The sequence below is a fragment of the Schistocerca cancellata genome, chromosome 2 (genome assembly GCF_023864275.1).
Source record: "Schistocerca cancellata isolate TAMUIC-IGC-003103 chromosome 2, iqSchCanc2.1, whole genome shotgun sequence".
In the NCBI taxonomy this organism is placed as follows: Eukaryota; Metazoa; Arthropoda; class Insecta; order Orthoptera; family Acrididae; genus Schistocerca; species Schistocerca cancellata.
The window spans coordinates 358,085,844-358,109,213 of record NC_064627.1 but is presented as its reverse complement, the minus strand read 5'-3'; the positions used below and the strand labels follow the sequence as shown (position 1 = coordinate 358,109,213).

Genomic DNA, 23,370 nt, shown 5'->3' with positions numbered 1-23,370 from the left:
AACATAATTTATAATATGAAATAGTTTAACAACATTATCAAACACTCTACAATATTCCCTACTTTGCTGGAACAAGTTTAAGACTTTTCTAAACACATAAAAATCGCATTAATATTGAAATTGTAGAAATAAGCATTCTAACAATGATAAATGATCAATTATCTATATTTTGTTAATTAAGCTTCAGATTTAATTCCTACCATTTACAGATGATGAGAACGAAATATATTATTCTTTTATCTATACATTTTCCTTATATTAATTTCCTGAATCTGATTTTGATTGTTTATGGTACAAAGGGTATTGTAACTATTATTGTTTGGTATTGCTGTTATTCTTCTAAAAGCCTTTTTCCTATTATCAAAAAGTAATTTAATTTAATTAAAGCTGGAGATATAAGAGTATTGAACTAGTAATACATAATGCAGTGGTGGTAACCATAAGCCTGGAATGTTACAAGCTGTCTATATGCCTCCATAGGAGTCCTAATTTCTTGTACCTTATCTTTGTGGTCCTCATGTGCAATGTATGTGGAAGGCAATAGAAGCATTCGGCAGTCAGTTTCAGATGTTGGCTCTCTAAATTTTCTCAGTAGTGTTCCTCAAAAAGAACATAACCTTACCTCCAGGGATTGCCATTTGAGTTTCCAAAGCATCTGTATAAAACTTACATGTTGCTCGAGCCTATTGGTAACAAATCTAGCAGCCTGCCTCTGAATTACTTCAATGTTCTTCTTCAATTTGACCTGGTACAAGTACTAAACACTCGAGCAGTATTCATGAATAGGTCACACCAGTGTCCTATATGCAGTTTGCTTTTCCGAAGAACCACACTTTCCTAAAATTCTGTCAATAAACTAAAGTCAACATTCACCTCCCCTGTCACAGTCTTCACATACTTGTTCCATTTCATATCACTGTGCAACGTTATGCCCAGATATTTAAATGATGTGACTGTATCAATCAGTACACTGTTAATGCTGTATGTGAACATTAAGGTTTGCTTTCCCTGTTCATCCACATTAACTTATATTTTCCTACATTTAGATCTAGGTGCCATTTCATCACGTCAACTAGAAATTTTGTGTATGTCATCTTGTACTTTCCTACAGTCAGCCAGCTTTGACACCTTACTGTACACCACAGTATCATCAGCAAACAACCGCAGATACCTGCCCACGCCATCCACCAAATCATTTATGTGTATAGAGAACAACAGTGCAGCAGATACTACAACACTGGCTAAGTGGAACCGTATGTCTGCTGATATCCATGATTGGTGGGTGAATGTTCATTTGGGAAAGACCATGTTATGTACACACTCTAAGGCATTGGGCTGTAAATATGGTGGATGCATAAGATTATTTGAGTGACATATGGTGGAAATGTAACATTGTCCATATTATGTGTGCCCTCTATGGCATTTGTTCCATACTGGAGGCTGGCCTTGCCTTATGGTGGCCTCTCTATATATGGCTGTTTACAGACTCTTCAGGCAGACATGGTACCCCACTACTGGGAAAAGAGGGAGGGGAATCAGATGTAGCATTGTTCATTAGCTTCATGTTTCCCACTGCTCACCAACATGCATATTTTGGTAGGTATACTCATGTTGCTATCCAATGAATTTGTCTGTGGCACCTGAGGAAAACCATATCCAGAGCCTGGGTGAGGGAGTGGTCAGTCAAGCTAATCTGCCACATTGACATCCATCTCTTCATCCAAGGGATGATCCACGACATCCACCTGTATGTGTGCATCATTGGTTTGCTGGTTTGCTGCAGTTGGGCCCTACTGCTGGTGGCAAAGTCAGGGGCAGCCACTGGCTGCAGCTGTAGATCCCCAAGACAGCTGGCTGAAATGTAGTCATATGAGCCTCAAAAAAGAAAACAGCCTAGGAGTTCATCTATGTGTGCAGGCATGTACTGCAACTTCATTTGGTTTCTGTGTCGCATTGTGAAACCATTGAGTCTGTACAGTATGTTCCAGAGCTTTTGTGTCACTGTAGGTGGTGCCCAAGATTTATTTCCATTTTTGTGCATGGTAGTGACGTCCTGGTGGTCTTCAAAAACTTTGGCCTCGACGGTAGTCTATGGATGCACAAGTGGCTTTAGAATAGACATCAGAGTACAGTGCAGTCTCCCATGCAATTTTTTTGCTGGGGATTTTGTGCCATATGGAGTGGCTCTGTATTGTGGAAAAAAAAATTAGTGATGTGTTATCATTATTGTCCTGCTGAATGAACTTTGCCATATGAGGCTTGAATTTCCTTTCAAATCTTTTAGTGAGCTCATTTACTTCTTGTAGAAATGGTGTGGTTTTGAAATGTGATACGCCATTTCATTCAGTTGAACTCCTGTGGTTAAAATTGAGTGCAGTGGTCTGTAACTATTAAATTCAGCAAAATTTTGATGGAGAAAATCCTTCACTGAACCTGGATTATTTTCATTTAAATGATAGACAGTATGTGGAAATTCTGAAAATTTATCTATGATGACCAGCCAATAGCTTCCCAAAAAAAGGTCCAGCATAGTCAAAGTGCAAACACGGCCAGGGTTCTGATGTGTGGGACCATGGAATATATTGTCAAGGAGAAGCTGAGTGGTATTTCTGGTGTAAGTGGCATTTAGCCAGTATTACTTCTATGTCTTCTTCAGGTTTCTCCCATAGCAGTGCTCTGTCAGTGCACCTGGACATACAGTGTGCCAGTGGTACTGAGGCACTTTCTGTTTCAACTCTTCCAGAATCACCACTCATGTCTTTCCTGATTCTGGTTGTATCACAATGACACCTTTGTAGACAGTGGGAGGCTGTCTCATGTTCCACTATGATTAAATTTCTGCTTAGCTGAGTATCTTTTTATCTAAAGCCCACTCCGATTCAATATATTGTTCTTTTAGATAACACTGGATCCTTTTGCACAATTTTTGCATTTAATGGAAAATTTTCAACAGTGACTTGTGATCTGAATATCTTTGGCCATAAATGTAAGCATGGAACTTTCTGAAAGCAAATATAATAGCAAGAGCTTCCTTTTCAATTTGACTTTCAGTGTTTTGGTCATGAACTTGGTTGGCCTTTCAAAACCATGTTGTATACATGACAAGATGGCACTGAATATGTATTCAGAAGCATCTGCTGCAATTTTTTTTTTTAAATCATACATGATGAGATATTTGGCTTCTAGCAAACTTTGTTTCAATTTGTCAAACACACATTAATTGTTAAATTGGCATTAATTGTTATAAATGCATTTTGTTCCTTTCTGTAAGAGTTTGTGAGGTGGTTTGCTTATGGATGCTGCATGTGTAGAATGAATTTTCTGTAGCAATTGATTTGGCGTAGAACAGCACCTAATTGCTCAAGATTGTTGGGAACCAAAAAGTTCTCAATTGCTTCAATGTTTTGTGATGTTGGCCTGATGCCTTGTTGTGACAGAACATCTCCCAAGTTCTGGACTTCCCACTGAAATAATATGCATTTTCCTTTGTTACATTTTGAACTGGATGCTTCCAAAATCTTAAACACGAATTCAAAATTATGCAATAGTTCTTTGGGAACTTTCCCTGTCAGTGATATCATCCAGGTAGTTCACAGTGCTTAACTGTTCTGAGTATCATTGGAGCAAACTTGGCACTCTGAATCCTAAATGGCAATCTTGTATTGATACAATCCAAATGTAGGATTTATGATCAGGAATACCTGTTTCTTCATCCAGTGGTACATGCAAGAAAGCCTTCTTCAAATGTAGTTTTGCAAAACAAATGTCACCAGCCAATTTAGACATTAATTCTTCTAGCTTTGGAATTGGATATGAATCTATTATGGATTGTGCATTGACTATTGCCTTGAAATCAACACAAATTCTCAATGTGTTATTAGGTTTTTGTACAACAGCAATTGGCATTGCCTATTGGCTATTGGTAACGGGTTCTATAATGCCATTCTGTTCTAGACAATAGAATTTTGCTACAGAATTCAACTTCTGTGTGATGAGGACATTTTAGTTTTTAATGCTTAAGAAAACATAGTGTCATACTTGCGGAACAATGTTTAAAACTCTTATAAACATCAGTGTGAATCTCATACCCACCTTCATGGATTATGAAGCCTAGCTTATTGAATAAATCATGCCCCAGTAAATTTGTTGTTTGGGCAATGGACTATTATAAATATGGCTGATAAATTGTTTCTATGCAACATGAGTTTTGAACTGGCCTTTGGCCAGTATTTATTGGTTCCTGTAGCTAAATAGCAAACTTAACAATTCATTTAATTTTGGTAATCCCAATTTTTTTGTACACCTGGAGATTAGTTAAAGAAATGGAAGAGTTCATGTCGGTTTGAAATTTCAGTGGAACATTGTGTGCTCCAAGTGTCACAGATCAATGCTAGTTTTTGCTAACAAGATAGTGTTCACTCTGTTCTTTGCCCATGAAATTTTATTATTTGCCCATGTTCATCTTGAACAACATTTGCAGTACCAATTATGAATTACTTTGTGTGCTTTAGCAGGTCATTATATTGCCTAATTTGCTGCATGTTGCACGCTTCAAACTGATGACCCGTCTTTTTGTTGTACATAGAATATGTATTTCTGAAGAAACAGTGCTTGTGCTTGTGATTAACATTATAGCATGCACATAGACATAATTTTCATCTGTTTATGAAATGCAGCTGCCTTCTTGTGCTCTCTGACATTTTCACATGGTTGTTCTCATGGATTGTCCCGGCGAGTTGTTTTTGACACATTGTAAACACACTACTCTGCATATTGGGGCACACCAGGTGAAACAAGTATCTATCTGTGCATCCAGATTAAAGGCAAACTTCCTAGATTGGTCTTTCTTTAATTTGGTATCAGGTGAATATATAACGAGCATGCCATCAATGAGAGAATCAGTGTAAGGCTTTTAGCACTTCTCATTCTTGCACAAAAATTTTCAATCTCTAGTGAGCCCTGTAATTGTGCTATCCACTCTTGATAGCTTTGACTAGGTTTTCCAAAACAGCAAAAAATTTATGTCCGGCTACTGCTATCTATACTTCAACCTCAAAATAATTTCTAGACTATCTTTAAACTCAGCATATGAGATAATCACCAGATCTACTTCAAGGCATAGCTTTTAAATCAGTTTAAAAATTTCTGTGACAGTTCTAGCAAGAAGAAAAGCTCTTCACTCAATCTCACTTGATAATTTGTGAGTGATGAAATGTTGCTCCAGTGTGGAGACATACTTTGGCCATAATTCTATCTTTCAGTCGAAACATGGAAATGGTGATAGCAACATCTTGAAATTTTCTTGTATATCTTTCTTCTCTGGTTCTAACTACGGAAAATCCAGGATGGTATGTAACAATATTAACTCTCTCTCCCTCTCTCTCTCTCTCTCTCTCTCTCACACTCACACACACACACACACACACACACACACACACACACACAAATGCAACTCACATATGCCTGACCACTGTCTCTGGCAGTTTACGCCACACTACAAGCAGCAACAGCACATGATGTGATAGGCAACTGGGCGGGGTAACGAGGAGGCTGGGGTGAGGAGGGGGGAGGGACAGTAGGGTGGAGATGAGGGACAGTGAAGTGCGGCTGGGGAGCATGCAGGGACGAGGTGGAGAGACAATAGGGCAGCTAGGTGCAGTCAGGGGGTTAGACGGAGGGAGGGAAGAGAGGTAGAAAGGGGGGGGGGGGAGTACTGGAAAAGGAGCGAAATTAAAAGACTGGGTATTTTTGTGGGATAAGTGGCCAGTGTGTAATGCTGGAATGGGAACAGGGAAGATGCTAAATGGGTGAGGACAATGACTAATGAAGGTTGAGGCCAGAAGGGTCGTGGAAATGTAAGATATATTGCAGGGAGTGTTCCCATCTGCACAGTTCAGAAAAGCTGGTTTTGATGGGAAGGATCCATAAGGCACAGGCTGTGAAGCAGTCATTGAAATGAAGAACTTCATATTGGGCTGGGTGCTCAGCAATGGGGTGGTCCAGTTGTTTCCTTGCCACAGTTTGTTGGTGGTCATTCATGTGAACAGGCAGCTTGTTGGTTCTCATGCCCATGTAGAATGCAGCACAGTGATTGCAGCTTAGCTTGTAGATCACATGACTGGTTTCACAGGTAGCCCTGCCTTTCGTAGGATAGGTGGTGATTGTGACCAGTCTGGAGTAGGTGGTGGTGGGAGGATGTATTGGACAGGTCTTGCACCTAGGTATATTACTTACACTGATAGGAACCATGAAGCAAGGGTCAGGAGCAGGGGTTGTGTAGTGATGGACGAGGATATTGTGTAGGTTTGGTGAGTGGTGGAATAATATAGTGGGGTGGGGGAGGGGTTGGGGAGGGGTTGGGGTGGGGGGAGGATAATGGATAGGATATTCCTCATTTCAGAGTACAATGAGAGGTAGTCGAAACCCTGGCAGAGAATGTGATTGTTTTGTTCCAGAAATTACAGTCTTAAATGATAAATAATTGCAGTATGTGGGAATCAAACCAGTGATGATCATTGTGTGCAGAATGCAACAATACCATCAGACCTCACAGTGTCTGAAAAGTCGTTTGTTTTTTATTAGTCATGTGTGACATATTGTGAAAACATTCCTGTTGAGTCTTTTGGTTGCATGGATTTTATTTAGTCCCACAAAATCTAAAGATATTTTCCATAGCCATGTGAGACAAGTTTATTTTTATTTATTTATAATCGTATTACTCATCTAACATAACATGTAAAGTTTTGATTTTTCACTTCATGTGCATAGAGCATGTAACTTCTCTTGTATGCAGGTCTATGTATTAATGTATGACTCCCTATTTATAACTGTCAATATTTTATGTTGTCTTGTGATCTACTCTGTATAAATATCAAAATTGTGCAGTAAATTATGCATTTTTCTAATTAACACATTTTCATTTCAGGTACGCCAGATTGTGAGTGATTTTTCTGTGATTCTGGCAATACTGATGATGTCTGGCTTGGACTTTTATGTCGGTGTGGAAACACCAAAACTTGCTGTGAGTCATTTTCTATTTGCAACATTTCGTACAAGGTAGAGGTTATGAAGTCTGAAGTTGGTGTCTTGATTGGGGCTGGACTGAGAACATTTTTGAGCACAAATGATCTATCGTTTGGTGCCCCCTCCCTAAGACAGTTGTTGCTTTCCCATGGTCTCTTGGAAGGTCCTTTAAAAATAAATCAAAATCTAGTGATCTTGGAAATAGGTCATTTTTCTTTTTAAAGTAAGTACTACATAGACTTTCCTATGTAAGAAAGAGAAATTTCTATATTATATTCCAGTGGTAAATATTAAAAAGAAATGAATCATTTTCATTTAATGTAATTCCTGAGATCTTTAAAATTCTTAGTGAAAACAAAAAGAAACATACATATTGTACTTTTCTAACTTCATTAAAATTGTGCTGTCTAAAGCTGCGTGGAAAAAATGAAAATATAAAATTTCTGATATTTTCTCAATTTGATAATAGGACTTTTTAATCTTATAATAATAATAATAATAATAATAATAATAATAATAATAATAATAATAATAATAATAAATATGAACATCTATTCAAAATTTATAATAATATGTTTAGCACAAATTTTTAGTGTTTCAGTTTTCATTATGAAATAACTATTTATAGCAAGTTTTAATAATTACATGTAAATAAAAACAAAAATTCTGTGTTCTATAAGCAGAGTCAATGGCTCAGATAGTATTTTTATTTGAATGTATCGAGACGTGTGTTAAAGAAAAAAATGACCAAAGGTAAATTACATTACAAGATTTACGGTTACATTTGATACACCTTGTATACAAATTTTGCATTTGGGCACCTTTGGTGCCACTCCCAGCTTGGCGCCCTAAGTGGTTGCTGGTGTTACTTGGGTATTAAACCAGCTCTGGTCTTGATCTACTTTATAAGAAATTTTATGGACTGGCATGTCATTTTAAATAATTCAGTAGATGACCCACTTCAATAAGATTGTTAAGGAAGGCCAAACAATGGCAAAGCTAATACTGAAGGTCTCAAAATATTAATCACCTGTGGTTTACTTTCATTTTGGAAGAATAGACTATCACGTGTAGGCCAGATTTGAACTTGTATGGTGACTGTAGCTTAGTCTGGCTTTAGGACCTCTCAAAAAATTACTTGTGCTATCTGCTCTCTGAGTGGACTCAAGGAGGTAGAACATCATCAATCCATGAATACTGAGCTGCTTTGCTGAACTGAAATTAAGTCTGAGGAATATTTATTCACTCCAAATACTTAGCCTTTGTTCTTGGAGGAAGATGGTGTTGTATTCAGTGATTGCTGACTTTCTTGAGATGAAGTGTCTCACGTAATTTGTCTGAGTGGTAACTGCTAATTGGAGAAAAGTGTAAATTGAAAGGTATCATTAAGTGAAGAAGACAATCTGTCCATTCATTCTCCAAACAATTAATTTCTTTACCCTGTTGTTGAGGGCCTTTGCTAACTTAAATTATCAAGAGAAACAATTTTTCAAATACCTTAGTGGAAAAAATGTTGCACAGAAATGTTTCCATTTCAGTTTCATATTGGACAGGTACATGTCGAATCCAATGATGGAGTCTCTTCCAGCACATTTAATGTTTGTCCATTATTGAAATTTGAGGCAAAAGATTATCTGATACCTATATGTTTTTGTGAGCAGTGGAACAATGGACCATCATCTAGTTATGTGAATAACGTTCAGAGTGGCTACCCTTAGGTTAGTAAAAGAATATGCTATCATGTATCACATTCATTTTGCATTCAGGCTATGGCCTGGAGGTAAGTGATGTGTCGCAGAGTTACAAGGAAATTTGAAATATGCAGTTCAACCTCCTTCCAAATATTGAATAGGCAAAAATACTTGTACCTTGTTAATTTACTTATCTTGATGAAATCAACAGCTGCCCCTATCTCGTGCTCTGCCTATAAGGCTGATTTATAAAATGTGAATTTGGAATTATGTAGGCTAAGGGAGGAAAAAGAGATTGGGTGCTGGGAAAAGGTAGCAAGCAAAGGGCGAAAAAGAGAAACTATTGAAAAAACTTTAGAAATTCAGTTAGTAAATCAGTCTGGCTAGCTATCTGAAATAATGGACGGAGGGCCTCATCCAGATGTAGTTGAATCTAGGTTGAAGCAGAATATTAGCTTATAGAAAAAGGACAGGTCAGGATCAAATCAGAAATGGAAAAGAAGAATTCTGCTTCTAAGTTGCGGTCATGTGAGGGGTATAGGCCAGCTGCTCCAGGAGAAATTAGGTGAAGGGTACCAGGTCACAAGTTTTGTGAAACCGGGCACTAGCCTTAGCCAGATGACAGAAAACTTACGTCAGCTATGCAGGGAATTTGAGAAGGAAGATCAGGTGATTATAGTTGGGTGAGCAGGAAAAGCCTGGCTATGAATCCAAGATATAGTATTAGGAGTGACATGGATAAAATAAGAGAAGAAACTGGGCACACAAATGTGGTGTTTGTAGAGGTCTTTCAGTGTCATGATCAGCTCTGGGTAAACACTGCCGTAAGGCATGTTAACACTGAGCTGAACAGGATGCTCCAGACACTGGCATAATCTCACATAAGTGTTGTTCCAGTTGATGCTATTGGTAGGTGAGGATACACTACATATGACTTGTACCTAAGTAGGAAGGGGAAAGATAAGTTAGCTTCTCTATTAGCAGATACTGTAAGGAGGCCACAGTCACTCATGGGTTGATCCTTGTGGTTAATGAGACCAGGCGGACAGGTTTTTTAGGTTAAAGCCAAAGTCCAGACAGACAACAATCAAGAAAAATAGAATAAAAGAAGCTTCATGTTCAGTTAATAGAGATAAAGGTAAGGAAGGGTACTATCAGTTCACTTCAAAATATCAGGGGAATGAAAAATAAAGTAGATGAGCTGTTAGTTTGTTTAGATGATCTCAAAAATATGAATGAGATTGATATACTTGGTCTGTCTGAACACAATGTAACTGTGGGGATGGAGAGTGTCAGTACAAATGGGTATAATTTGGCATCTTACACTTGCAGATCTATCATGGATAAAGAAGGAGTTGCCATTTACATGAAAAGGATATAAGGATAAAACTGTAGAAGTAAGCAACTTTTGTATCGATCAGCACTTTGAAGTTTCTACATGTGAACTATAGCTAGTTAATGTAGTGTTGATATTAACAACAGTGTTCAGGTCCCCATAAGGAGGTTGTGTAGGGGGCCTAAGGTTCTGAGGATTCCTTGAAGCTCCGCCTGGACATCAGGAATGGGATTACCATGGCAAACTTTGTAAGTAGTGTTGTCTGAAAGCTGACGCAGTCCCTCAGCCACGTACTCCCGACAATCAAGTACCACAGTCGTGGAACCCTTGTCCGCCGGAAGAATGACGATGGATTGGTCAGCCTTCAGATCACGGATAGCCTGGGCTTCAGCAGTGGTGATGTTGGGAGTAGGATTAAGGTTTTTTAAGAAGGATTGAGAGGCAAGGCTGGAAGTCAGAAATTCCTGGAAGGTTAGGAGAGGGTGATTTTGAGGAAGAGGAGGTGGGTCCCGCTGTGACGGAGGACGGAACTGTTCCAGGCATGGTTCAATTTGGATAGTATCTTGGGGAGTTGGATCATTAGGAGTAGGATTAGGATCATTTTTCTTCGTGGCAAAGTGATATTTCCAGCAGAGAGTACGGGTGTAGGACAGTAAATCTTTGACAAGGGCTGTTTGGTTAAATCTGGGAGTGGGGCTGAAGGTGAGGCCTTTGGATAGGACAGAGGTTTCGGATTGGGAGAGAGGTTTGGAGGAGAGGTTAACTACTGAATTGGGGTGTTGTGGTTCCAGATTGTGTTGATTGGAATTTTGAGGTTTTGGAGGGAGTGGAGCTGGAAGTGGGAGATTGAGTAGATGGGAGAGACTGGGTTTGTGTGCAATGAGAGGAGGTTGAGGTTTGCTGGAATGGTTGTGAAGGGTGAGTGAGTTGCCTTTCCGGAGGTGGGAAACCAGGAGATTGGATAGTTTTTTAAGGTGGAGGGTGGCATGCTGTTCTAATTTGCGGTTGGCCTGTAGGAGGATGCTCTGAACAACCGGTGTGGATGTGGGAGAGGAAAGATTGAGGACTTTTATTAGGGACAGGAGTTGATGGGTGTGTTGATTGGCTGAGTGGATGTGTAGGTGAAGGATTAGGTGGGTGAGGGCAATGGATTGTTCGGTTTGGAACTGGTATAGGGACTGATGGAAAGAAGGGTTGCAGCCAGAGATGGGAACTTTAAGTGTGAGGCCTTTGTGGGTGATGCCAAATGTCAGACAAGCCTGAGAAAATAAAATATGGGAGTGTAATCTGGCTAGGGCGAAGGCATGTTTGCGGAGGGAATGTAAATAAAACTTAATGGGGTCGTTGTGGAGGTGTTGTGAGGGTGACATGGTACTAGAAGGTGGAAAGTGGAACACGAGGCTGAAATGAAAATGAAAATAAATATAAAAATATATGGGGAGAGATAAAGGTAAAACTAGAAATCAAATGGAGATCTGGTGTGAAAAAAGGCGAAAAAGGGTTGGTTAGAGCTGGGCTATGTTGATCCTATGGTGAACTTGTGTAGGTAGATAATGATGTGCATAAAGGTTAGGTGGTTGTGTTGCCGCCAAAACACGTTAAAGGGTGGAGAAATGCGGGAAAATTTCGAAAAAACTACGTGAGGATGTATTAAAAGGGTGGTTTGGTGGTGGCAGATTATGGAAATGAAGCTAACAATTGTCTGATGAAGAAATAATGACGTTAAAACCTGTGGGAAGCGGCTAAAAATGATCGATGATGTGAGAAAAACGGAAATGGAAATAAAGCAAAAGATATTAAAACTGGCCGAAAAAGTTGTTTAATAGCTGAAAGGAACTGTTTGTGAACTGGAAACGGCGGATTTTATAGCAGTGTTGTAGTGTTGTAGTAGTGTTGAAAGCGGAAAAAAAAAATTTATGGTTATGGTTTGGAAGTGGGTTACGTATTATTACGTATAATTGAGTATATATCGGCGGGATAAAATTGTATACTGGATTACGGTAAAAAAGGAGAAGGTGAATAGAAAGTAAAACTGCTGGCAAAAACAGAAGGAGGAAATAAGATGACAGAAAAGACTACGAAATGTAACAGTGACAATAACAATAACAATAACAAACGTGATTGTTGGGTTCAAATTAATGATATGAATATAATAGAGGGAAACATTCCACGTGGGAAAAATATATTTAAAAAGAAAGATGATGAGACTTACCAAACAAAAGCGCTGGCAGGTCGATAGACACACAAACAAACACAAACATACACACAAAAATCTAGCTTTCGCAACCAACGGTTGCCTCGTCAGGAAAGAGGGAAGGAGAAGGGAAGACAAAAGGATATGGGTTTTAAGGGAGAGGGTAAGGAGTCATTCCAATCCCGGGAGCGGAAAGACTTACCTTAGGGGGAAAAAAGGACAGGTATACACTCGCACACACACACACATATCCATCCGCATATACACAGACACAAGCAGACATTTGTAAAGGCAAAGAGTTTGGGCAGAGATGTCAGTCGGGACGGAAGTACAGAGGCAAAGATGATGTTGAAAGACAGGTGAGGTATGAGCGGCGGCAGATTGAAATTAGAAATTAGCGGAGATTGAGGCCTGGCGGATAGCGAGAAGAGAGGATATGCTGAAGGGCAAGTTCCCATCTCCGGAGCTCTGACAGGTTGGTGTTAGTGGGAAGTATCCAGATAACCCGGACGGTGTAACACTGTGCCAAGATGTGCTGGCCGTGCACCAAGGCATGTTTAGCCACTGGGTGATCCTCATTGCCAACAAACACTGTCTGCCTGTGTCCATTCATGCGAATGGACAGTTTGTTGCTGGTCATTCCCACATAGAACGCTTCACAGTGTAGGCAGGTCAGTTGGTAAATCACGTGGGTGCTTTCACACGTGGTTCTGCCTTTGATCGTGTACACCTTCCGGGTTACAGGACTGGAATAGGTGGTGGTGGGAGGGTGCATGGGACAGGTTTTACACCGGGGTAGGAGCCAGAGGGTAGGGAAGGTGGTTTGGGGATTTCATAGGGATGAACTAAGAGGTTACGAAGGTTAGGTGGACGGCGGAAAGACACTCTTGGTGGAGTGGGGAGGATTTAATGAAGGATGGATCTCATTTCAGGGCAGGATTTGAGGAAGTCGTATCCCTGCTGGAGAGTCACATTCAGAATCTGATCCAGTCCCGGAAAGTATCCTGTCACAAGTGGGGCACTTTTGGGGTTCTTCTGTGGAAGGTTCCGGGTTTGAGGAGATGAGGAAGTGGCTCTGGTTATTTGCTTCTGTACCAGGTCGGGAGGGTAGTTATGGGATGCAAAAGCTGTTTTCAGGTTGTTGGTGTAATGATTCAAGGATTCCGGACTGGAGCAGATTCGTTTGCCACGAAGACCTAGGCTGTAGGGAAGGGACCGTTTGATGTGGAATGGGTGGCAGCTGTCATAATGGAGGTACTGTTGCTTGTTGGTGGGTTTGATGTGGATGGACGTGTGAAGCTGGCCATTGGACAGGTGGAGGTCTACGTCAAGGAAAGTGGCATGGGATTTAGAGTAGGACCAGGTGAATCTGATGGAACCAAAGGAGTTGAAGTTGGAGAGGAAATTCTGGAGTTCTTCTTATGTTTTAGATCCCTGCATAAAACTTATCTAGAGACCTAGATTTGTAAACGTGAAGTACCTTACATGCATAGCAATGAAAGTACAAACTTATCCATACAGAAACGGATGGTCCATTTCACTTTTGGTCTCATCAAATGCAGAATTTATTCCTCTATATCATTTGTATGAACCACTTTATTGATAGGTGGGTTAGTTTCAACGATATTACCAAAAAACAGAGGTTAAAACAAAAATTTTTCATGAACATATGGCTTTAATTTTATCCTGTGAATTAGCTATTCTATTTGCATACCACATACTTTTTGCCTTGCTAATAACATTTTTAAGCACCTTACAATACTGTTTGTAATGGGCTGCTGTAGCTTGATTGTGACTACGTCTAACATTTTGATATAATTCCCGCTTTGTTCTACATGATATCCTTATCCCACTCTCTGTGGGACTCAGTCTCACATCTTGTAGGCATCTGTTTAAAAGCTTAGGAATTCTTACAACAGCCTCACAGTACATTTACTCAGTAATAAAATTTGTTCAAAACAACAGTGACATTCGTGATTATAATACCACAAGAAAGAAAGACTTACACTGTCCTCTAATTAACCTATCTTTGGCACAGAAAGGGGTAAAATATGCTGCTGTAAAAATTTTCAATAAATTACCAGAGGAAATAAAATGTCTGACAGACAGCAGTAATAGTTTTAAAAATAAATTGAAATCATATCTACTAGACAACTCCTTCTATAACACAGATGTATTCTTGAATGGAAATAAATAAATCTATAGGTACAATGTATGCATTCTACGGCATTTAATGGAATGGGATAGGTAATAAAATTTTTAAGTTAAAAAAAAATACCTTGATTCATGCGTGCATTTCTTATGCACTTGACATGTTCCACATAATTACAGTTACCATGAGATTGATCAGTGGAACACATAACTAACTAAGTATCTAAACTAACAAACTAGGTAACTAACTAAGGATGTCAGGAAATGCGCCTTAAGTCACTGAATGATTGCAAAGATAACTGGAGGAGAGTCCTATCAAGTAATCAGAAAATTTTAATACTCTACTACAAACACTATCATAGTCAGAAGAATTACAACTTCTTAGGGACATAATCATTTTTGTACTGTCTTTGGAGGTTGTATTTTTAAACTGTTTGTGAGTTATGTAAATAGCTTATGTAAAAATAAATCCAATGTGCCTGTATTTGGTTCTTCATTAGTAGGTGCTTTATTTTCTGCTATATTAAGGAAAAAATGATTAAAATGATTTCAGTGTGCCATAATTTCTGCCGTAGATATTTTCTGAGAACTTGCTCATTGTGGATGTATAATCTGCAGAGTGTATGAAAAGAAGCACTACATTCCTGGCATATCCATTATGTCTCTTTACTGTACAAGACCTCGAAAGCATCAAGCAAAATGTCTCAAAAATTAGTTTATGGAGAAAAGGTGATTTTTGCCTTGCAGTATCTACATTTAGTGTGGTGTACTAAACCTTTAGACACTAGGACAAAGTTAGGCTAAATGAGCAAGTTTTCACTTTTTTATTTTTGTAGATAGTTACTTACTTGGTTAACAATAATGGAAATTCTTGGCTGGAGCACTGTGTAAAAGAAGGAAAAGTCAACCACTCAACTATAGCAGATTGATGCATCGACACAGAAACAGTACAGGAAACAGCATTCACACTAGCTTTGTTTAACTAAAGTAAACACACTCATGCACAAGCACACAGACACCCAAACGTACACTTCTGTGGCCATTGCGAGACTGATTATTTATACTCGATTATTGAAAGCAGTTGCCTGATCTGACGGAAGAGGGAAGGGGGTATAGAAGGATACAAGGAAGGGGTGGTGGGAAAGAGGCAAATCTTTGGACAAATAACTCCACAGCTGCACAACAAGATAAAAGGTATACAGTGGGGAGAGGGGGGGGGGGGGGAAGAGAGAGGGGGGCAGTAGGGAGGGAGCGTGCCTGCAGGGGGGGGGGGAGAGGGGAGGGCAGGCAAGAGTGGTGGGTGAAGCACAATGCATGCTCAGGAGAGAAAACAAGTGGTGTGGACAGAAGAGTGAAGGAAAGTGTAAGATGACACATTGGGAATAGGTTAGAGGGTATTTAGGCCAGGAGGACTGTGAGGGTGCAGGGTAGTTATAGAGACAGTTCCTATCTGTGTAATTCAGAGAAACTTATGCTGGAAGGGAGTGTCCAAATAGCCCATGTAGTGAAGTAAAGTTTATGGTTTACCAGAGTGGCAGTGGCCATTCATGTAAGTATATGGTTGGTTACTTGTCGTGTCCGCATAGAATACTGTACAGTAATTGCAGTGTAGCTGATATACAATGTAGCTGTTTTCACACATGGCCCTGCCTTTTATTAGGTAGGAAATGTCTGTGACCAAACAGTAGTAGGAGGTGGTGGGTTAGTGTATGGGACAGGTCTTGCATCTGGGGTGACCACAAGCGAATGATCCATGGGGTGCTGGATTGGGAGCAGGGCTGAAATACGGATGGATGAGGATATTCTGTAGGTTGGGTAGGTGGTGGAACACTACTTTGAGGGATGTGGGTAGGAATTTTGGTAGGATATCTCTCATCTCAGGGCACAAAGAGAGGTAGTTGATGCTCTGGTGAAGAAGGTGGTTGAGCTATTAAAGGCCAGGATGATACTGAGCAATCATAGGAGTGCTGGTCAGTGGCTGGTTAACAGAAGATCAGATGTCACAGGAGATTTGTTTCTGGATGAACTGGATAGTATACAGTCTGTCACTAACAGCCCTGGTAAGGTTATCAATATATTTTGCCAACACCTACTTTCCACTGCAGGTGCAGTATCTATGGATGGCACGGCTGTAAGGAAGAGACTTTTTGACATGGAACAAGTGACAGCTATTCAAAGTGGAGGTACTGTTGGTGTTTGTGTGCTTGTCATTGACACACATATTTATGGAGCCATCTGAGAGGTTGAGATCAACGTCTAGGAAGGTGGCTTGTTGAGTTGAGAAGAACTGGGTGAAGTGGATTTGGGAATGGATGTTGAAGTTAGGAGGAAAGAGCAAAGGTTGTCCTGGCCATGGTGCCATGTCACCAGTCAGTCTGAACCAGACACGAGATTTTAGGTGTTGACTACATAGGAAGGATTCCTCCAGATTACCCATAAATAAGTTGGCTTAGAATGATGGCATTTGAGTACCAATGGCAGTATCAACACATCATATCACCAATTGATACTTAAATCTGGCTACATGTATAACAGTTACAGGCTTTAAAAATTATATGTACAGATGTCAGTTAGTAATTCCTATCCATCATCTGTTACACATTACTGTGGAATGGGTGTCAAGGAGAAACTTTTTCAATTGTTTTCAGATTGTTCTTGTTGTCTGTCAGACATTTTATACCACTGTATAAGTGATCAAAAATTTTTGTTGCAGCATTGTGCACCCCTTTTTGTGTTAAAGACAACCTTAATGTGGATTAATGAACATAATTTTTTGTTTGGTATTGTAATTATGCACATCATTGTTTCTTTTGAACTGAAGTGGGTTATTAGCAACAGACTTCATAAATATACTGTGAAGCAGTGATCAAAATGCCCAACTCCTTTAAGAGACATCTACAAGATGATTGTGGAAAAATCTTTATCTTTTTCATGAATAGGTCATTGTATTGAGTGATGAGTAATGAATGTCTCAAAAATAATATAGAGCCAAATTTAAATTGTAAAAAAAAAATACATCAAAATGTAACTCAGTTGCAAGTGATCTACTTAATCCCAACAGCAGGTTAACCAAGTCATGCTTTGGAATTAACTGAACCATTGTCATTAACTGGTTTTTTATGTTTCATTGAGTGGTTCAGTTGACCTCCATGTCCCATTACCCTCAACTTTACTCTACTTCCAAAATTGTGTTAGTATTTGCAACCAAAAGAATTTTCTCTGCCGGAACTCTTCACACCAGGGCAAAAGATGGACACTCATCAGCCCATGAACTGACATTCTCTCCTTTCGACAAATTCATCCGTGTCATCTTTCTTTTTGATATTACTCTATGATTTTTTCCATGAGTTTGCTTGCAGAATCTTATCCAAGATATTCTGTGAACCTTCTCGATATTTTCTTCCATTATTCCTAAAAGAGATTTTTTTAAGTTTTGGTGAAATTGCTCAATTGTTTCTGCAGAACCATATTCCTCTTACCATTTCTAGGAATTGGTTTTCTTGTGTGATGTTTTCTTTTGCTTCTAAAGTTGACAAAAAGTCTCAATATGTAATAGCGTTTACAGACTGTAAGAGGTAATGCAGGGGTTCAGATGTTGGACTTGTATGCTGATGAAGACAAGTTCAAGTCCTGCCCTCATAATCTTGATAATGGTCTTCATAAATCCCTTAAACCATCTTTGTTTACTATTGGTGTCATTAATTGAACTAGAAAACTTTCCAAAACTGGTCCATTACTATTTCTGAGATGACCACAGTGTTGATATAAATTAAATAAATAAATGTCATGTGACTAGGGCCTCCAGTCAGGTAGACCGTTCGCCGGGTGCAAGTCTTTCGATTTAATGCCACTTCAACAACTTGCACATCGATGGGGATGAAATGATGATGATTAAGACAACACAACACCCAGTCTCTGAGTGGAGAAAATCTCCGACCCAGCCGGGATTCGAAGCTGGGCCCTTAGGATTGACATTCTGTCATGATGACCATTCAGCTACCGGGGTCGGACTTGATATAAATTGAACTCTGAGTGTGAAGAGAGGAGAAAAGAAAAAGAAAGAAAGAAAGAAATTTTTACACAATAGACAGTAATGCTAACTCACATATGTACATATAATTACAACATCATCTATAAGTTAATAACTCATACTATTCAATACAGGTAATATCTAGTTTCCTCAATAATAGAGGCCCTTCCGTTCTTCAGCATTATGGTGATCCAGAGGCTCAGATCTCTCAAATATTGCTGTAGCACCACAACTGCAACCCCCACCCCACCACCAAACTTTACTGGCTTTTAACAGCATGTACATTCAGACAGATGTGTGAGTGAACTATATTAAAGTTTATGCTATCAGATACGGATTGGAAAAAAATTATTTACGCAGACTTCATTTTTCAAATTTTGAATTTTCTTTATTTGTTTCAACCATTACTTAAACATTGTATTGAACTTACAGTGACAAACAACATCTGTCAGTTACATATCCTGTTTGTGTTGTCTGGCTCCACTTTTAACTATATTCATATTTTTTTTAGGTGCCCAGAGAATTCAAGCCAACATTACCTGACCGTGGGTGGCTCATTTACCCATTTAATAATAATCCTCCATGGACAGCAATTGCAGCAATTTTGCCAGCTCTCCTGGGTACAATTCTCATATTTATGGATCAGCAAATCACAGCTGTTATCGTCAACCGCAAAGAAAACAAATTAAAGGTTAGTGTATTACAGTCAATTAGGGTAGCTTTTTACCTGTCAGGGTATCTTTGTACCACTTACCATTTTTGTTTCAAATGGCTGCAGCTCCACCTACTTGCATTATTTTGTACCAAAAGTAACAGCTTTATTATATCTGTAACTTCTAGTTTGTATTTCAGCTGTCTTTCCAATATAACTGCAAGCTCTTAGGCTTGTGATTATCTCCAGATAGCTCAGTGATTGTTTGGTCTAAGAATGACAATGCTCTTCAATAAATAACAAAGCAACAGCACCAACATTTTACATGGGTATTAGGTATTCTTAAAAATTAATATTTATCAATATGGAAAATGTAACAGATTGTCACAACGTAGAATAGTCTGTGCTAGGTCACTGAGAAGACAGCAAAAAGAAAGCTGGAAATTTCAAGTTTTGCATTTAAAAGTAATTCACACAGCATAATTTGACAGTTGCCCAGACTCCCTTATGGAGAACATTGGAACAGGCATTCCTGGCACTGATAAGTCACCATGTCTGGATGGAATCTCAGCTTGTTTTACAGAGAGTACTCCCTGGCATTGGCCTCCTTACTTAGCATTTATCATAAATCTCTTGGTCAGTGCAAAGATTCAAGGAACTGGGAGAAAGCACAGGTGATTCCTGCATACAAGAAAGATAAAATAATGGATCACAAAATTATTGACCAATATACTTAATATTGATTTGCTGCAGAATTCTTGAGCAAATATGAAGTTCAAATATAATACATTTTCTCGAGTCATAAAATCTTCTGTCTACAGATCAGCCTGACTTTAGAAAACATCACATGTAAGAAACTCAGCAAGATCAATATCCAGCAAAACACAGATGAAGGGCAAGAGGCAAATGCAGACTGTTAACAAAAGACAGTGCGTACAGAATAGATTCCCAGATATAGGAGTGGCTTTAAGACTTCTTAAAGAATAGAACCTAGTATTTTGTCCTTGATGGCAGATGTTAATCAGAGTCAAGAATATAATCAGGAGTGGCCCAGGGAAGTGTAGTAGAACTGCTGTTGTTTTTTATATACATAAATGATTTGCTGAACACAATGAGCAGCAATCTGCAACTGTTTCCTTATGATTCTGTTGTATCCAACAAAGTGTCATTATTGAGAGGCAATAGGACTATTCAGGATGACTTAGATAGAGTTTCTATTTAGCGTGATGAATGTCAGCTTGCTCTAAATGTACAAACATGTAAGTTGATGCAGATAAGCAGGACAAATAAACTTGTATCATCCAAATGCTGTGTTACTGGTGTGCTGGTTGACATAGTCATATCAATTAAATATCAAGGTGTACTGTTGCAGAGTGATATGAGATAGAATGAACATGCAAAATCAGTAGTAGGGAAAGCAGACTGCCAACTGCAGTTTGTTGGGCAACTTCTAGGAAAGCATAGTTCATCTACAAAGGAGACCTTGGGTAGAACACTAGTGCAACCCATTCTCAAGTACTGCTTGAGTGTTTGGGATCTCTATCACTTTAAATTAAAGGAAGGTATCAAAGCATTTCAGAGGCTTGCTTCTAGATTTGTTACCAGTGGATCTGATCAATATACGAGTATTACAGAGCTGCTTCATGAACTCAAATGAGAATCCCAGAAGGGAAGACATCATTATTTCTTGAAACACTGTTGAGAAAATTTAGAGAACCAAAAAAACATTGCAAAAGAATTCTACTGTCACCAACTTACAACTTCCGTAAGGATCACGAAGAGAAGATAGGAGAAATTAGGGCTCATATGGAGTCTTATAGACAGTAGTTTTTCCTGTGCTCCATTTGGAAATGGAACAGGAAAGGGAGTGGCTAGTAGTGGTGTGCCATATGGTGGCTTATGGAGTATGTATGTAGATGTAGGTGTGGAAACCAGGTTTCCTGGACTGGAAATTGGTGAGTTCCTCCAGTGCTGTGTAACCATAAGCTCTGACCTTGCTTTAGTGACAACAATGCTGTATGGCAGTGGAACTTTGGTTTGACTGCTCAGATCATGAGAACAATGTGAACTTCAATAAAAAAAAATAAATGAAAAGTGCTAACTACTAAGGTGGGCAACATGCCAGTGGGATAGATGCTTGTAGAGGTGAAATAGCTTACAGCAGACTGCCTCTGGTGTGCCTACAGCATTTTAGTTGGGTTTGGAAAAATTCTGTCTACATGAAAATACATTTACGCATCAAGACGGTGTTCTGAATCTAAATTCAGTCACTAACCAAAGTTTGGCCTCCCAATTGAATGAACAGTTAGATAGTGATATGAAGGAAGGCCATTTAGCTCTTGAGACAATTTTTATTACTGTGCAATTTCTGTGCTGACAAGGACTAGCAATTAGAGGGCATGAAGATGTAAACTCAAATTTTTTTTTCAATTGTTGGAACTCTAGAAGAATTACATACCTGAGTTTAAAGATTTGTTGGGGCATTTGGGGTATAAGTGGATGTCCCACAATATTCGAAATGAGATCGTTGATCTAGTAGGAAAGTATGAGTTCAGAAAGGTATTGGCTTCAATCAAGAAGACTGAACATTTTTCTATTATGGTTGATGAAACAAGTGATTCTTTGATTCATGAACAAGTGTCATTTTGTATTCGTACTGTCGATGATTCCTTAATCATCAACAAAGACTTTATTGGCTTACACGAGACCCCCAACACTGAATCACAAACTCTGTTTGGTATTTTAAAAGATGTTTTTGCTCATCTTGATTTGTCTATGGATAACTTAAGAGGACAGTGCTATGATGGTGCCATGAATATGAGAGGTAACTTGAAAGGACTAAAAACGTTAGTTTCGGATGTACAACCGAAAGCACATTATGTGCACTGCACTGCTCGCTGTTTAGACTTGGCAGTTGTAGACAGTCTCTGCCATCTTACGTCTACGAGGGAAATTATGGCTTTAGCCAAGGACTTAATAAACACCGTAAGGGGATCCAGCAAAAGGATGGGACTTTTCAGAAGCATATGCTGTGAGAGCACCAACAACCAAGCTGGTCTACGACCCCTTAGCCCGACTCGATGGACTATGCGAGCTTTTAGTATCTTGAGATTATTGAACAACTTTGAAGAACTTTTAGAGTTTTTTGAAACATTTTCTGCAGAGAACAAAACAGAGGCAGATTGCAAATGTGCAGGCTACCTTGAGTCAATATTACAATTCAAGACTTATTTCTTTCTACATCTTTATTGCCATGCAATTAACCCAGTAGAGGATGTCAATGAAAAAATTCAATGCCCTCATCTAAGTGTTCCTGATCTGGAAAAAATATATGAGGGCTTGATTTGTATATTGAATGGAAGGCGTGATAGTTTTTAACACTTTTGGGAATTGTGTTGAAAAGAAAAACCTTCACAAGTTGATGATCCTTCGCTTCCTCGGGATCAAAGTATATCAAAGAAGTATGAAAACAATGAAGCTAGCTCACCACACACTTTCAAAACCCCAAAGGAATGCTACAAAGCTGTTTACATTGAAGTTTGTGAAATGGTGCAATCTTGCATTACTGAGCGGTTTGCTTCATCTGGACTCACTCAGGTCATTGCAGTTGAACAAGAGTGCTTGTGTTTAGTAAACAGAGGTGAAAAAAATTTGGAAAAATCAACTGAGTTTTTCAAAAATGACCTAGACTGTGCTTACACTTGAATATGTTAGCCAATATTGCTAATAAAAAACAACTCATCTTGAAAAACTTGCACGATGTAAGAAAGTACATTACACAACAGCCTGCAATTGGACAGTTGGAGAAATCTTATGTGAAGTAGTGAAGTGCATTAAGCTTCTCCAAGCAGCTCCAGTCACAACAGCAACAGCGGAATGGTCATTTAGTGCCCTTAAACGTTCGAAGTCATAGCTCATCTCCGATCAACAATGGGACAGAAGCGATTGAACAACTTGGCTGTTCTTCATGCCCACCGAGATGTTGTGGATGAATTGGATATCTGATGAGTCGTCAACAACTTCATATTCAGTAATCCAGTCAGACGGTCGACATCTGCACATTTCTAAAGACACTCTAGCCCTAAATATGGCATTTAGAGCAATATTAAATATCTTTATAAAATAGAGAATTAAATACATACATAATGTTAAATTTTCAGTTTCGAAATATTAGTACTACTTTAGTATTGTATTACTATGGTATTGTATTAGTTATTTTCAAATACTCAATTATTTTTAGGTTTTAGGGCCCAATTAAAATCTGCTATTTACATACTTTTTGACTGAAAGTAT

At 38.9% G+C, this 23,370-nt stretch overlaps 1 protein-coding gene across 9 annotated transcripts in view; it reads left to right on the top strand.

The window, feature by feature from the left end:
* Positions 1–23,370, top strand: part of LOC126161747 (sodium bicarbonate cotransporter 3) — a 1,146,839-nt gene that overhangs the window by 1,023,128 nt on the left and 100,341 nt on the right. For all 9 annotated transcript variants that reach the window (XM_049917795.1, XM_049917789.1, XM_049917788.1 and 6 more), the window contains 2 exons: positions 6,926–7,021; positions 18,937–19,116. In XM_049917795.1, coding sequence (XP_049773752.1) covers positions 6,926–7,021; positions 18,937–19,116 — 276 coding nt within the window. The remainder of the gene's footprint in view (positions 1–6,925; positions 7,022–18,936; positions 19,117–23,370) is intronic.